At 36.2% G+C, this 14,728-nt stretch overlaps 1 protein-coding gene and 1 long non-coding RNA gene across 2 annotated transcripts in view; both read right to left on the bottom strand.

Annotated features, from left to right (window-relative positions):
• The window catches only part of LOC103506521 (contactin-associated protein-like 2), a 31,593-nt gene extending 28,849 nt beyond the window's left edge, over window positions 1-2,744 (bottom strand). Inside the window, exons 1-4 of the mRNA XM_026821475.1 lie at window positions 2,527-2,744; window positions 1,706-1,890; window positions 1,285-1,452; window positions 853-1,021 (exon numbers count right to left, since the gene is read on the bottom strand). Of these exons, the coding sequence (XP_026677276.1) occupies window positions 853-1,021; window positions 1,285-1,452; window positions 1,706-1,890; window positions 2,527-2,744 (740 nt within the window). The remainder of the gene's footprint in view (window positions 1-852; window positions 1,022-1,284; window positions 1,453-1,705; window positions 1,891-2,526) is intronic.
• Window positions 2,745-8,722: 5,978 nt separating this feature from the next.
• LOC113466336 lies at window positions 8,723-9,623 on the bottom strand. The gene is made up of 2 exons (XR_003390767.1): window positions 9,553-9,623; window positions 8,723-9,225 (listed from the first exon to the last, which is right to left on the bottom strand). It is a non-coding gene; the product is annotated as an uncharacterized LOC113466336 (long non-coding RNA).
• Window positions 9,624-14,728: the final 5,105 nt, after the last annotated feature.

The following is a 14,728-nucleotide window of genomic DNA, read 5'->3' as shown; positions in this document are numbered from 1 at the left end:
TTTTTTTTCTTTCAAAATAAAAAATGCCTACATTGTAGATATTTATTTATTTTGGATTTATTTCTTACTTTTTTTGCAGTTGTTGTGCAGAATAGCTAACTTTTTTATTCTTCAAAATTCTAGCCTATAAAGGGTTCCATATTACAAACATGTGGGTTCCATAATACCAGCACTGTTCCATATTACCCACACAAAATCTATCTTCGGAAAAAATGACCTGAGGTCATTACTGTTTTAAACAGCGACCTGAGCTCTTATCAAATGTTGTAAAACAATATTTCTGACCAATTAGCTGAAATTTCAGCTTTCCATACCAAACAAGTTGGTAGTTATAGCCAAAAAACAAAAGGGGGTTCCATATTACCCACACTTCCTATATTTTCGTCAGTGTTTCCTTCATGTGTTGATTTCTTTACTAGCAGCATGTAGGTAAGGAAGAGCATACATATATACCTCAAGGATACACAATTACTAAAGTGAATCAGTCAGTTATACTAAAACACTCTCTAATTATTTATTATAACATTAACAATATATTGTACACATTGAAGCAGTTCTGATGAGTTACTGCAGTCTATTGCACGGAGATTTTCTAAATAAAATTAATAATTCGAGGCAACTATGTATAAAGTTAATCAGGACTACGGAAGTTTGATAGATTAATTAGCCAGTGAGAACTGCAAGATAGAAATAGAATGAGAGCGAGAGTAAGAAGCAACGTTAGAAGCATCCAGTGGAATGAGTCTCTGCTGGTGTAGGTTCCATCAATGAAGCGTTTACTAGCTTTAGTTTAGGGAGGATGAGGGGTACCTACTCTTCAGACTCTTCAGAGCATGAAATCCATTAACTTACTTGTCTATACATCCTTCTTCTACATGTTCATGTTTGGTGGCTATGAGAGGTTTGATAGGCAGAAGATCAGAGGCCGCCTTCCCAGCACTGAGTACCATATCCTTGATACAACCTATGAATGATTCTATGATGTACTTCACTCCATGTAACTTCTCTTCAGGACTCAGACCTTCAAACAAGATGTAAATTGTATATTTTACAATCGAATAATAGGTGTCCTACCTATCCTATTAGTACTACACTTGTTAGATCAGACGTAAGAGAAAAACATCTATTTCAATATATATTCAAATAAAGCTGCTGCCAGTCTGTGGCTGGTTGCAGATCACAGCAAAACCATTCTATTTGAAATCATCTTTTTTCTTTAATCTTTCTAACATATGTAAAATATTAGGATCCTAGGATGATACATATCTAGTTCTAATCTCTTACCTCCTATTAGTACTACACTGGTTAGATCAGATGTAACTCCATAGTTAGTATTAGGATCCAAGCCCTTGATGATGGTCTCATCAGTTCTATTGTCAACTCTTGCTATTAGCTTGGCTCCGTGAACGTTGATTCTTACCATCACGGAATGCCACTTATCTCGGTTCAATCCTGCAAACACAATAAATATTTCGATAAAGATTAAACTTGTAAATTATATAAGTTATTTAGCTTTTCTTCCCAAAGTGAATTTTTGAGAATGAGTATGAAAAAGAATCAATTTCACCTCAGCATAAAAAAACGAACTCTCAAACCATTCTGTTCATTAGCTTTCAGAAGATAGGTACCTAACTAATATGATTCATTGAGATAGCAAATGATACGACCTCATAAGGATTAGGTAAATAATGAAATATTTCAATACCTTCACCCACAGTGATGGATGTGGAGTGTTTGCCGAATACATGCACTACTTTGAGTTGTCCCTTCTCTACTATCACATAGAGTGCATAGGGGTCTAAACCTTCAGGTCTATCCTTAACACTATGGTACACTAGAAGACCATGGGGTAGGCGCGTCCGAAACTGAAACGAAATCTCGCGACACAGTCTGAAATCAAATAGACACATGTAAGATTAGAACATGAAGAACACGTGGGGAACACAGAACAAGGAAAACTTACTCGACAAATCTACGAAAAACTCTTGACTGAATGAAAAGTTAGTTCGTTATTCTGTTTGACTAGAATTCTCAAACAGTTTGCCAGTTTTTATGAAATTTGAGAGAACTGATGCAATAACAAAATATTATTTCTTCAAGCCCAAGTCCCAAACTCTGGACCTGGTCTCTAATATCTGGCGGGATGTAGATGAAATTTGGCAAACATGGAATTTCACCTAAAGGACATTTTTGTTTCATTTTTGGACTAGGTCAACATTGGGGCACCGGAGAGGGCCTTTCTCTTGAGTAAATTTTACAGTGCACGGAATTATTGAATTCAAAATACGTAAAATAAGAGAACTGATGCAATAACAAAATATTATTTCTTCAAGCCCAAGTCCCAAACTCTGGACCTGGTCTCTAATATCTGGCGGGATGTAGTTAGTATCTAACTAAAAGGGCCTATATTGAAGAATAGAACTGAGGAAGAGTAAGGTCCTAGTGTCCCTTATAGTGACTTTGTTATAGGCCCTGGTTCCAATGGCCGGTGCAATTTTTCACTTAAATATGTTTTATGTTTATAACCCGTTGTCTTGAACATTAAATAACGTAGCAAGGTCATCATTTCTTCTCTGAATTCCTGATATCCTGGCACTTCTTCTACACTGGCCTAGCATTGAGGAGGTCTGGGTTCGATTTCCGTCGGAGCCGAAGATTCGAACCCGTATCCTCCTGTCTCCCAGGAGAGCGTTTTGACCGCGAACAAGTATGGGTAGCATTTTACAACCGTAACATAGAGACATTTAGAAATGAAGTTCTGCACTACCTCCCACTAAACCGATGATTAATAAAGAAGCCTCTACAATACATAACAAGCATTGTTTAATTGAATTTAATCAACTACATAGCTCTACCTAGCAGGTACACAATCGCATTCATTATCAGTTCCCATTTCTTTCTTATCTCACTAAAGGTACCTCCATAGTCCCATTCAAATGTAGGCACATAGGTATTATATGGGGCACAATATTTCTGCGATTGCAAATAGGAAAGCACCAAAGTCTTTTGAGCTTTTTTTATGTACCATTCTCCTTTTGATTTTTACACACTTTCTACCATGGTCCTACTTCTTGAGATTTTTATACATAATAGAGCATTCCCCACCCTTCTACCTATCCTGGTCCCTGTGGTTACAATAAGTACAAGTTTGCTTCGTTTCTCAATGAATGAACCCTGGACCCTATGAACATGAACTTACACGGTGCGGTGAGAATATTCAATATGATTTATGAATGAAATAATGAATGAATGAATGAATGCAAAGGCCTCGGTGGCGTAGTAGTCAGGTTGAATAACTAGATTACAACTCGAAACTCTTACCAATCCGCCTCATATGTTACTCATGAGTAACATATAAGAAGTGTAGATTTGAAAATATAAGTACCTACATACTTTTTATTGAGCAACCATTTAATTGTCTGATAGGTTGTACATAAGAATGACAAGTTTCAAGTCAATCGGCCCCGTAAAATATTTGATCCATGGAGATCTTATTTGGCCAAGTAATTCAAGTTTATATGTATCTCCATGACCTCTTGTGCTATGATAAACAAAATAATTATTTGTTAAATGAGCTTAGAAAACAGTCTCCTCAGCCCACGAACCCTGTATATTTCCAACAAATCCTAGTTTAATTCAAGCGACACCATATTCTCGTTTTTTACATGAAATACTGGAAACCATAAAAAAACCTTACGTGTATGATCAGCACACACAATATCAGGTAGACCTGACAGGTACGGCTGAAAAGGTCCGACTGTCAGGTCTTCCTAGGAAGCACACACACTATTAGGTAGACCTAACACGATCAGGTAGACCTGACACCTGATCAGGTCTACCTGATAGTGAGTGGCTGGCTAAATTTGAGGGTTCCGGCGAAAGGAAGACTGTGTTTGGTGAGAAGGATATTATAAGAGAGGCTTACAAAATCCGCAAAGAACAAACAACGTTTTCGCCAAATTTGAGGGTTCCGGCGAAAGGAAGACTGTGTTTGGTGAGAAATCGGTCACGAGTGTGACACACTTTAGAGATGAACAATGAGATAGGATCTGATTATCTGATGGAAATTTAGATAGTTTGAAAGTTCGATGGAGTGTTTATTGGATTTTCAATAGTTTTATGATGTGTAAACAAAGAATCAACATGAGTTTTCGAGTATTTACCTACAATACCTACATGATTTTGAATATTTAGACTAGGTCTTTGTTGATTTGTGAGATTCAGTCGAATCGTATAAACTTATATCTAACTTTTGAGCCACATTTTCAGAAGAAAGAAGGGGGCCTTTAGGGATTTGTCTCAGATTGCGCTCTGTCTGACAGGAATTTAAATACGTCCAGAGGTGCAGAATGGCCTGACTTGTGACTAGATGTTACAATGTGATGGTGCTTTAAATACCGATTGTCACAAGCTTTCCGACAAAAAAGCTCTTTGATAACAAGAATTCCCGACGCTGGCTTTCTCCTATCCTGTCTTCCTTCTCTCTTCAATTTCGGGACGATAAGACCATAGCAGTTACAGTTCCTTCTGTCAAACCTCTAATAAAAAAAAGACTAGGTGTTAGTTGATTTGTGAGGTTCAGTCGAATCGTATAAACTTATATCTAAATTTTGAGCCACATTTTCAGAAGAAAGAAGGGGGCCTTTAAGGATTTGTCTCAGATTGCGCTCTGTCTGGCAGGAATTTAAATACGTCCAGAGGTGCAGAATGGCCTGACTTGTGACTAGATGATATAATGTGATGGTACTTTAAATACCGATTGTCACAAGCTTTCCGACAAAAAAGCTCTTTGATAACAATAATTCCCGACATTCCTTGTACTTAACATTAGATTAAATTATTAGAGTGCAAAATATCTCCTCCTAACGTGATGTCTAGAGCTAGAACACGGAGAGCAACACGTCCTATCGTTGAGTCAACTCTTATGTATTGACATTAGAGAGGTTCATATTCTAACAAACAGCAGTACACTCGAACTACTGTAAAGTCGGCTTTGCCTCGCAATCACAACATGATTAATGCTAAACGTTTTAATATAAACAAGATGATAATATATCAATGTCAGACATAACGTAGATTCTAGTGATACCTAGACAAGATATATGCCCACACACATATCAATGTCAGACATAAGTAACGTAGATTCTAGTGATACCTAGACAAGATATATGCCCACACACATATCAATGTCAGACATAACGTAGATTCTAGTGATACCTAGACCTAGATAAGATATATGCCCACACCGATATCAATGTCAGACATAACGTAGATTCTAGTGATACCTAGACCTAGATAAGATATATGCCCACACGATTCTAACAACCAGAACTGATCCGAACAATATTCTGATCCTGCTGTATTCAGGACAAAGATTATAATTGGCCTGTGGGTGTACTAAATAGTCCTCAATACATGGTACGTGCAACGCACGAGAATGCCACTAGGTGTACGAGTATTCTGTGATCTATTAAATCTATTTGGTATCATTATCATTAGGCCAGCCACTCACTATCAGGTAGACTTGACAGGTACGCCCGATCAGGTATACCTGACACCCTGATCAGCACACACAATATCAGGTAGACCTGACAGGTACGGCTGAAAAGGTCTGACTGTCAGGTCTACCTAGGAAGCACACACACGATCAGGTAGACCTAACACGATCAGGTAGACCTGACACCTGATCAGGTCTACCTGATAGTGAGTGACCTCTTGGATTAACATTTTTATACTCCATGCATTAGAACCAGGGTCTGGGCTGCGAATGAGGCAGTTGCATCTTTTTTCCTTAATAACCTTTTTTGTTTCGTAGCAATGAAACACCTCAGTGACATTAGACCCAGTGTCTGCGTCCTAGAATGCTCAATAGCTTATGCCCGTATTGTAGTAAGGACCTATCAGGCCAGCCAGCCACGCTGAGACCGTCTGGAAGACCGCGGTCTCGCAGACTTCTGTCAGACCGTCTTAACCGTGTTTGGTTGAAAAAGCTAGATCTGACAGACCTGGGTATCTTAGGTGATTTTTATTTCCATAGCAACTGACTCAACTCCGCAAGTCCATATAATCAAGTGTTTTAGCTAACAAGGAGCTAGAAGCTATAGAAGTCATTTAAAGGCGTTTATAACAGAAGATTGCATGCTAGTTATTGCAATAAGATCTACAGTAGTTATTGCAATAGACGCTACTATAGCACTCATAAAGCATCTTCTCCTGATGATTTAAATCAGTATGAATTTCATTTTGTTCAGAGGGTGTCGTTAATTTCAACATTTTCAACACAAACTTGTCTTTCAAACAGAAAAATGATAAAATTTCGGTGGGCCTCTAACTCGGTTCTTCTTGATTGAGAGACCAGGTGCCTTTCTCATTTCTTTATGGTAGGCAATATTATTTGATTTGATTGGTGTGATATTTCAAAGGTAAAAATGTAAATCACTAAGCACCTAAGCAGTAATTTTGTTAGGCGATTAACACATTAAATTAGTAGCTACATCAGGTTTTGTAACTTCAATAATTTAATTTTTAGAAGGAATTTTAAATATTATTGTTTAACTAAAATCTCATTTATAAACATCTCGATTTTCCAGGTAACAAAAATGTACAGACAAAAGTAATATTTGTAGAATTGTTGATATTAGATTTCTCGAACAAATTTGAGTCCACTCTCACTTTGATAAGGACAAAGTCACTTAAAAGAAAAATTGAGGACTTCAGCCTATCTATTAAGAGAGGATAGGTTAAGTGTTGACCTGGCTATAAAAAAAAGGAAAAAATCAACGAAAGTGTCAAATGACATCAAAGTAAATCAAACTGCCCCGTGCCCAATAGTGCTTATATTAAAAGTGAAAGTCCACTCTATTGATGCAAGTCCACTATATTGATGAGACCCAAGCAACATTCTTATGGGAAGACGTAAAAAAATTAAGAACATCAAAAAAATTTGCAAAAGAAGAAGCAAAGAAGAACATTTTATTGCCGAAATCAGGTAATTAGTATTGACATTGTGAGATCAAATGATTTAACAGTTTTTTTAAGCCTCTCAAAATGGCGATTATGTCACCTAGGAAGACAACTTCTTTATCCTTAGATCTTAGAACCATCAAATAATATTCAATTTAGGTAATTAACGAAATGTTCTTTTTCTTCTTCTTTCTTTCTTCTTCTTAATATTTTTGGCTGTGTTGAGCTCTAGCTTGTTACCCGAGTATCCTATGGAGCTGTGGTACATGTCAATGATTTACAGAGCGGAGTTATCAAACCTTGTCTGTAAAGTGAATCAATGATAGCAGATACATACATTTTATGTTGACGCAACCTATTAAAAAAATGCCTTATACGCATGATGTATATTAGATTTTAGTCTAGTAAATTGCACCGGGTACTGAACCCAGGACTTTATACTCCTCAGCCCACTGGACCCCGCCCTGGATATATAACTCAATGTCAATCTCACGTGTTACGCATGCGCGTAAGCTATTGGCGCCCTCTCAAGTGATGAATCTCGTCCAAATATTGTAGACAAGCATGATCTCTCTCTTTTTTTGTGGAGGGGGAAATCTTCAAAAGACGCCCATTGCAAATAATCTTCGTGACGAAAAGTGTGGGATTGATGTCCGGATACCAGGACATCCAGACCCACTAAAACCCAACCTCTCCCACTTCCCATTAGGGCCCTGGAACCAGATATATTGGACATTACTTCAGGGGATCTCAATATTGAGAGATCACTTACTTTGAATTGAACACTGATTCGATTCTGACTGGAGTGTACTCTATCCTTCCAGTCATATACTCGATAGCTCACATACGATGCTCCCCGTAGAGTGAGTATGGTGGCTGTGTAGATATCGCACAACTCTCCCTCATACATTGTACCGAAACAATCACAAGACAATTTCTCGTAGTGGTTAACACAGTGACTTCCGTAGAAACATAGGTTCTCCCTGGTTCGACACCTGCAATTATAAATACATAGAGGTCGGTGAAACTTTCAGAATCCTCAAACATTAAGCCCCCTCTAAATAGTATTAAGATGCACCTATGTACCTACCTATGAATATGGCATTATGAATGCAAAATTCAATACAATATAGTATTCGACCCCCTGGACCCTATGAACATGAACTTACACGGTGCGGTGAGAATATTCAATATGATTTATGAATGAAATAATGAATGAATGAATGAATGAATGCAAAGGCCTCGGTGGCGTAGTAGTCAGGTTGAATAAGAAGGGGTACGGGTTCAATTCCGGACGAGGCATGAAATTTTACATAACATAGGTATGTATGTTTCTTTCCTCCAATATTGTATACTTACGGCCAAAGTTCTGACGAGCATCAGCAGCTCTACATGTAAGGTGTACCAAAAGCCTTACAGCCTTACACCAAACAGCGCACTGGTTGTCTCCTAACTTGTTGTACCTACTGTTAGCAAGACAGGATAGTGACCATTATATGACGAATACATCTAGCGTGACACAAGATAATAAATATCAGTTTAACCTGACTCTAAATGTCTAATGACATCAATACTACAGGGATAGGGCCTTAGCATGGCAGAAATTAGCATACATAATCATCATGCTAGAAGATGCGCGCCCCCAACATTTTGTCCTTTGCTATTTTCTAGTGATAGATACCTAGACCTAGATATGTGCCCACACACATATCAATGTCAGACATAACGTAGATTCTAGTGATACCTAGACCTAGATAAGGTTTAGTTCGTGTCCTTCAAGAAGATCACCCAACCTATTTTCTTGATCTAATATTTTAATCTGTCGTACGCGATATATCAGGTAAAATATTTATTTCATATATACCTACCTATATCGCTTTTACTTCTTACTAAATCAAGCTTAATGATGTCATTTACGTTAGTTCTCATTTCAGTTGGAGTAATAGTTTCACCAGTATTTAAGTTAGGTAGGTATTGTCCCAATTTTTAAAATCTGCTAGATCATTTTCTACATCGGTTAGATTATTAAAAACTTGTTCCAGATTCAGATTATAAATAACAAATTATTTTACACCATCAAAGCATCATGTAAGTTTTGAGTTTCTTATATTTGTTTACCTCATTGTTATCGCCACTAACAAATGAAATCATATCACGGACTATTTTTATTGATGTACTTTAATTTACTGTTATCTCATCTTTTTATTACATTACAGATTACATAAGTATTTCGTGTTAGTCACAGAGGTAACGTTAATTGAGCTAGTTGAAGGGCTTAAAATACGAAATTATTCGGATTTCATTACCTACCTACAGTACTTGTAAAGTCCGAGGTAGAAAAAAGTATGAAAATATAATATACCTACCTACATTACTTGTAAAGTCCGAGGTAGAAAAAAGTATGAAAATATAATATAATACTTTAGATAGAGAATAAAATTTACAATACCTATAATACCTACTTATGTAGGCACCTGATTTTGTTTAGGTAGGTACCTATACCTACTATTATCACCTGAAAATACCTACTTATTACCTATAAAGCTAAATTATTATTATTATTATTATTTTTAATAATAATTAACTGACACATTTTTCGAGCTCAGAACAATATAGACTATTTAGAGGATACAAAAGGAAACCACAAACATAATATAGGTAAAAACTTAATACACAAAAAAAAAAAAAAAAAAAAAAGACTATATCGTACACACAAAAAAGATGTAAAATGAGAAATACGAGCGAACTTATTTAAATTGAAAATAATTTAGACAACCAAACGTAACAAGTAAGAACACATCAACGAAGAGCATTGTACCTACGAAAATAAAAAAAACAACATCGTTATTATGGCAAACTATTGATTTAGTCTTATTTTAGTATTTAGGGGATATATAAATTTAAAAATAAAATATTTTCGTGTTCAATATTTTTTCAACTATTTAAATGAATAAATAAAAAAATAAAACATGGCTGACACGCGTGGGGACTCGAGATTTACATTACTAGACGTAGACACTTGAGTTCTGAGTCTTAACACACGATTATCAAGAGAACCTGTTATGTGTAACGTATGTGAGTTGAGATTTTGAATTTTATCGTAACTGACAACAGCTGATTGTGATACTAGAAGTACCGTATTTAGGTATTAATTTGAGAAGGAAAAACATTGCCAAGTTGAAATTGAGAGAATGTTGAAGGAATTGAGATCCTGCATTTTCAGCAAACACGAAAAATTGGGAATGCAGACTTAGCCTTAATTTTCTGATCTCACCACTTTCATAGGCCGACATTTTTGGATAGGAACTTGGCCTTTTTTTCACATTTGTGTTTTTGTAGGGGTATTAATTTCGGAAAACAACTTTTGTGTCAATCATTCGAGCTCACAGTTCAAATTCCTCTACTTAAGGCCCAGAAGCAATAGTAAAATACACAACACAAACATAATTCATATCTACTTAATTATTTAACACATGGGGAAGACCCTATTTTTACAATAATGAACCTTGAGGCTCTATAAGAATAAAATTAACCTGGCCTCAAGGTTCATTATTGTAAAAATAGGGTCTTCCCCATGTATTAAATAATTAAGTAGATATGAATATGTTTGTGTTGTGTATTTTACTATTGCTTCTGGGCCTTAAGTAGAGGAATTTGAACTGTGAGCTCGAATGATTGACACAAAAGTTGTTTTCCGAAATTAATACCCCTACAAAAACACAAATGTGAAAAAAAGGCCAAGTTCCTATCCAAAAATGTCGGCCTATGAAAGTGGTGAAATCAGAAAATTAAGGCCAAGTCTGCATTCCCAATTTTTCGTGTCTGCTGAAAATGCAGGATCTCAATTCCTTCAACCTTCTCTCAATTTCAACATGGTAATGTTTTTCCTTCTCAAATTAATACCTAAATACCGTACCTATTATTAACATGAAAATAAAAGAAAACACTGCCAAGTTGAAATTGAGAGAAGGTTGAAGGAATTGAGATCCAGCATTTTCAGCAGACACGAAAAATTGGGAATGCAGAGTCCTTCTCAAATTAATACCTAAATACCGTACCTATTATTAACATGAAAATAAAAGAAAACACCGCCAAGTTGAAATTGAGAGAAGGTTACTTATTACTTAACTATTTGCGAGCTTTTGAAAATTTTCCGTGAGTTGTTGTTGATGTTTTTGGTGTTGGTGTTGTTGTTGTTGTTGTTGTTGTTGTTTTTGTTGTTGGTGTTGTTGTTGTTGTTGTTATTGTTGTTGGTGTTGTTTTTGTTGTTGTTGGCTTATTACTTAACTATTTGCGAGCTTTTGAAAATTTTCCGTGAGTTGTTGTTGATGTTTTTGGTGTTGGTGTTGTTGTTGTTGTTGTTTTTGTTGTTGGTGTTGTTCTTGTTGTTGTTATTGTTGTTGGTGTTGTTTTTGTTGTTGTTGGTGTTGGTTTTTGTGGGGGATCTCACTCCTTTTTTCTAAGTGTGTATTTACACATCATTAGGAGGTACCTACAGATCTCCTTATTACTTAACTATTTGCGAGCTTTTGAAAATTTTCCGTGAGTTGTTGTTGATGTTTTTGGTGTTGGTGTTGTTGTTGTTTTTGTTGTTGGTGTTGTTGTTGTTGTTATTGTTGTTGGTGTTGTTTAAAAAAAAAAAAAAAAAAAAAATTAAAACTATAAGAAGTGAGGTAAAATAAACTAGGATGGAATTTACGCTAATAGCGACAAGAACAAAAAAGATAATAAAATTTCAAAATCAGATCTTCCGTTTTGGTTCAACCTGTAATACTAGAGACAAATCAACAATATGGAATTGTGCGGTAGAAAATTGCCCTGCTTTCATCAAACTCAGCAAAGATGAAAGTAAAATTTTAAAGAGTAATAATAAGCACAAACATTCTAGCAGTGGTTACAGTGGTGAGGTGAGAGGATCAGACACATCTTCCACATCCAGCTCCAGTCCGCGCCGATCGGACGTGGGTTCCATATCCAGTTCCAATCCACGCATTTCACCATGTGTGTCCCGTACAACCTCTCTGGATAAATCAACTTCAGCGAGTTTGTTATCAGACTCAAATCAAGAGGACCCTAACGTTAGTACGGAGTCTACAGAGACGGTTGTACATGCGTCCACTTTCGACGCTGCTAGCTTATTGCCAGATAATCATTCGATCCTCTCAATGGGAACACCAACGACTGACCTGTCAATCAACTCTACTTTTGGCACAACTCCTCTAGTGCGAGATCAAACAAAGGATCTCAGATTCCAAATACATTCACTTACGCAGGAAATAATTAACAAACAAATACAGATTAACAATTTGAATAAAAAAGCAGAGCAGAACAGAGAAGAATTAGAGAAAATGAAAACCAAGGCTGAATTGGATGAATCTGAACTGAGAAGACTTAAACTTAAATCTGAAGAAGACGATAAAATAATAAAAGAAATGATTGAAAGCATACGTACATTAGAAGGAATCCCGGAGAGAAAAAAATCGGGCGGAAAATTAACAAACAGACCAACAACATCTAAACAGAAGAAAAAGAACACTGAAGAAAGCCAAAAGACTTAAACTTAAATCTGAAGAAGACGATAAAATAATAAAAGAAATGATTGAAAGCATACGTACATTAGAAGGAATCCCGGAGAGAAAAAACTCGGGCGGAAAATTAACAAACAGACCAACAACATCTAAACAGAAGAAAAAGAACACTGAAGAAAGCCAAAAGATCATTTCAAATAAAACTGTTGCAAGTCGCTGTAATAACAGTAGTAGTGACGGAGGCAACGGCAATAAAGCACAAGAAAGAGTTCAATTTTCAAATAGAAGCAAGACTAGATGGACACCGTCGGCCGAAGAAAGAAATACTGGTCTTGTTGTATTGGGAGACAGTCATGTCCGTAATATGAGGACTCAATTGGAGAAGGAACTACCGGTTTCATTCAATATCATTTCACAATGTTTTTCCCTCATAAATCACGAGGTAACATCAGATTTCGGATTGAGGTCATTTTTCGCAAATTCTCGAAATTTCAATCACATTGGCAAATTTCGCGACTGTTGCAAGTCGCTGTAATAACAGTAGTAGTGACGGAGGCAACGGCAATAAAGCACAAGAAAGAGTTCAATTTTCAAATAGAAGCAGGACTAGATGGACACCGTCGGCCGAAGAAAGAAATACTGGTCTTGTTGTATTGGGAGACAGTCATGTCCGTAATATCAGGACTCAATTGGAGAAGGAACTACCGTTGAATCACATGATTTATGAAGGAAAAACATTGTGAAATGATATGTCACACAGGTACATTTCAGTTAGTTTTGATGTTCGCGACATTTCACGGAATTCGCGAAACCGCGAATCGCAAAAAATGAATGAATAGTCGATTGTACATGAAATTTTACGTAGAATAATAATATGCAATACAATTTGCGAAACCGCGAATCGCAAAAAATGAATGAATAGTCGATTGTACATGAAATTTTACGTAGAATAATAATATGCAATAAAAAAAAAAATGGGGTTCTCGTTTGAAGTTCCAAAGTTGGTACCAATATTACATTGAAAATTGACGGAGTTATGATAGGGGTCCTGTGGGCGGAGCCAAGTGCAACTTTTGCCGAATTTCAGATTTTTCCCTTTACTTACTCATCAAGACCTACCATCCTGCCAAATTTCAAGTTTCTACGACATCGGGAAGTGCCTCAACATTTTGATGAGTGAGTGAGTGAGTCAGTTGTAAAATTAGCGATTTTCAAAAAAATCTTCTCGATCAGTTTCTAGTCCTTTTCCCCTCTTTTCCTTTCGAAAATTTTGTCTTCCAACATTTGTACAGGTGAGATAGGGATCTGTTCCTCCATTTATGAGTGATGAGTATTTGTGTGAATGCCTGAAAATTACAAAGTATGCAATGTGCGTTACGTTTTATGAACATATCTTTCCTGCTGTCCAATGTTGAAAGCGGTTAAAAAAAAAAAATGCCTAGATCTACCTAATTTCATTCACGTATAAATATGTCGTGATTGCGGTCAGAATGTGAACTTGAAAATGTCACATCCTAATTCCTGAATGCGGTCACGCGAAAAACATAATTCCCAATATATCTAATTACCTGCTTCAGAATTAGACGTATAGTTCATAGCGGTAAAAATATTTCCCAGAGAGATCATAATAAAATTATGATGAATCAAGTTTATTTTCATTTAAAATTTCCAAGTTCTCTCAATGTAGAGCATGTACAGGGTGTCCACCAACCACCAATGTATGACCCACTCAAATTGCTCCGAATCTGTTGGAGTTTTCGAAAAATAAAAAACCATAAGTACAAAAAAAAATTCAATATTATTATTTTCGTTATGGGGCATTGAGAATAACTTACTGTGTGCTCATTTGGTAAAAGCTGTAAAGTCTCGATCCTACGTCACAAAATCATGGATCTTTTATACCCACAAAACCGTAATACTTGAGTAGTAATACATAGGTAACTAATAATCTACATTTATTTTATGTTTAGTTTGTACAGTATACACACTGATGATCATTGCTGAGACCACAGTTTCACATGAGACTCAAGTACCTATATACGGACTATACCTAGTGATCAATCGGGAAATTGTGTAAAGTGAACCTGCAAAACAAGAATATTGAAGTTTTAGCTTGGGTCAAACGACTAAATTTGTTAAGCTAAACAAAAATTACAATAATACTACATGGATCATACTAAAAAATAAGTAACGGTGTGCCATGCACTTTTCAAAACTACCACGTCTTTTTCAGACTT

Source organism: Diaphorina citri, unplaced genomic scaffold, assembly GCF_000475195.1.
Source record: "Diaphorina citri unplaced genomic scaffold, Diaci psyllid genome assembly version 1.1 scaffold12, whole genome shotgun sequence".
NCBI lineage: Eukaryota > Metazoa > Arthropoda > Insecta > Hemiptera > Psyllidae > Diaphorina > Diaphorina citri.
The sequence above is the reverse complement of the archived record's forward strand: the minus strand, read 5'-3'. Positions and strand labels throughout refer to the sequence as shown.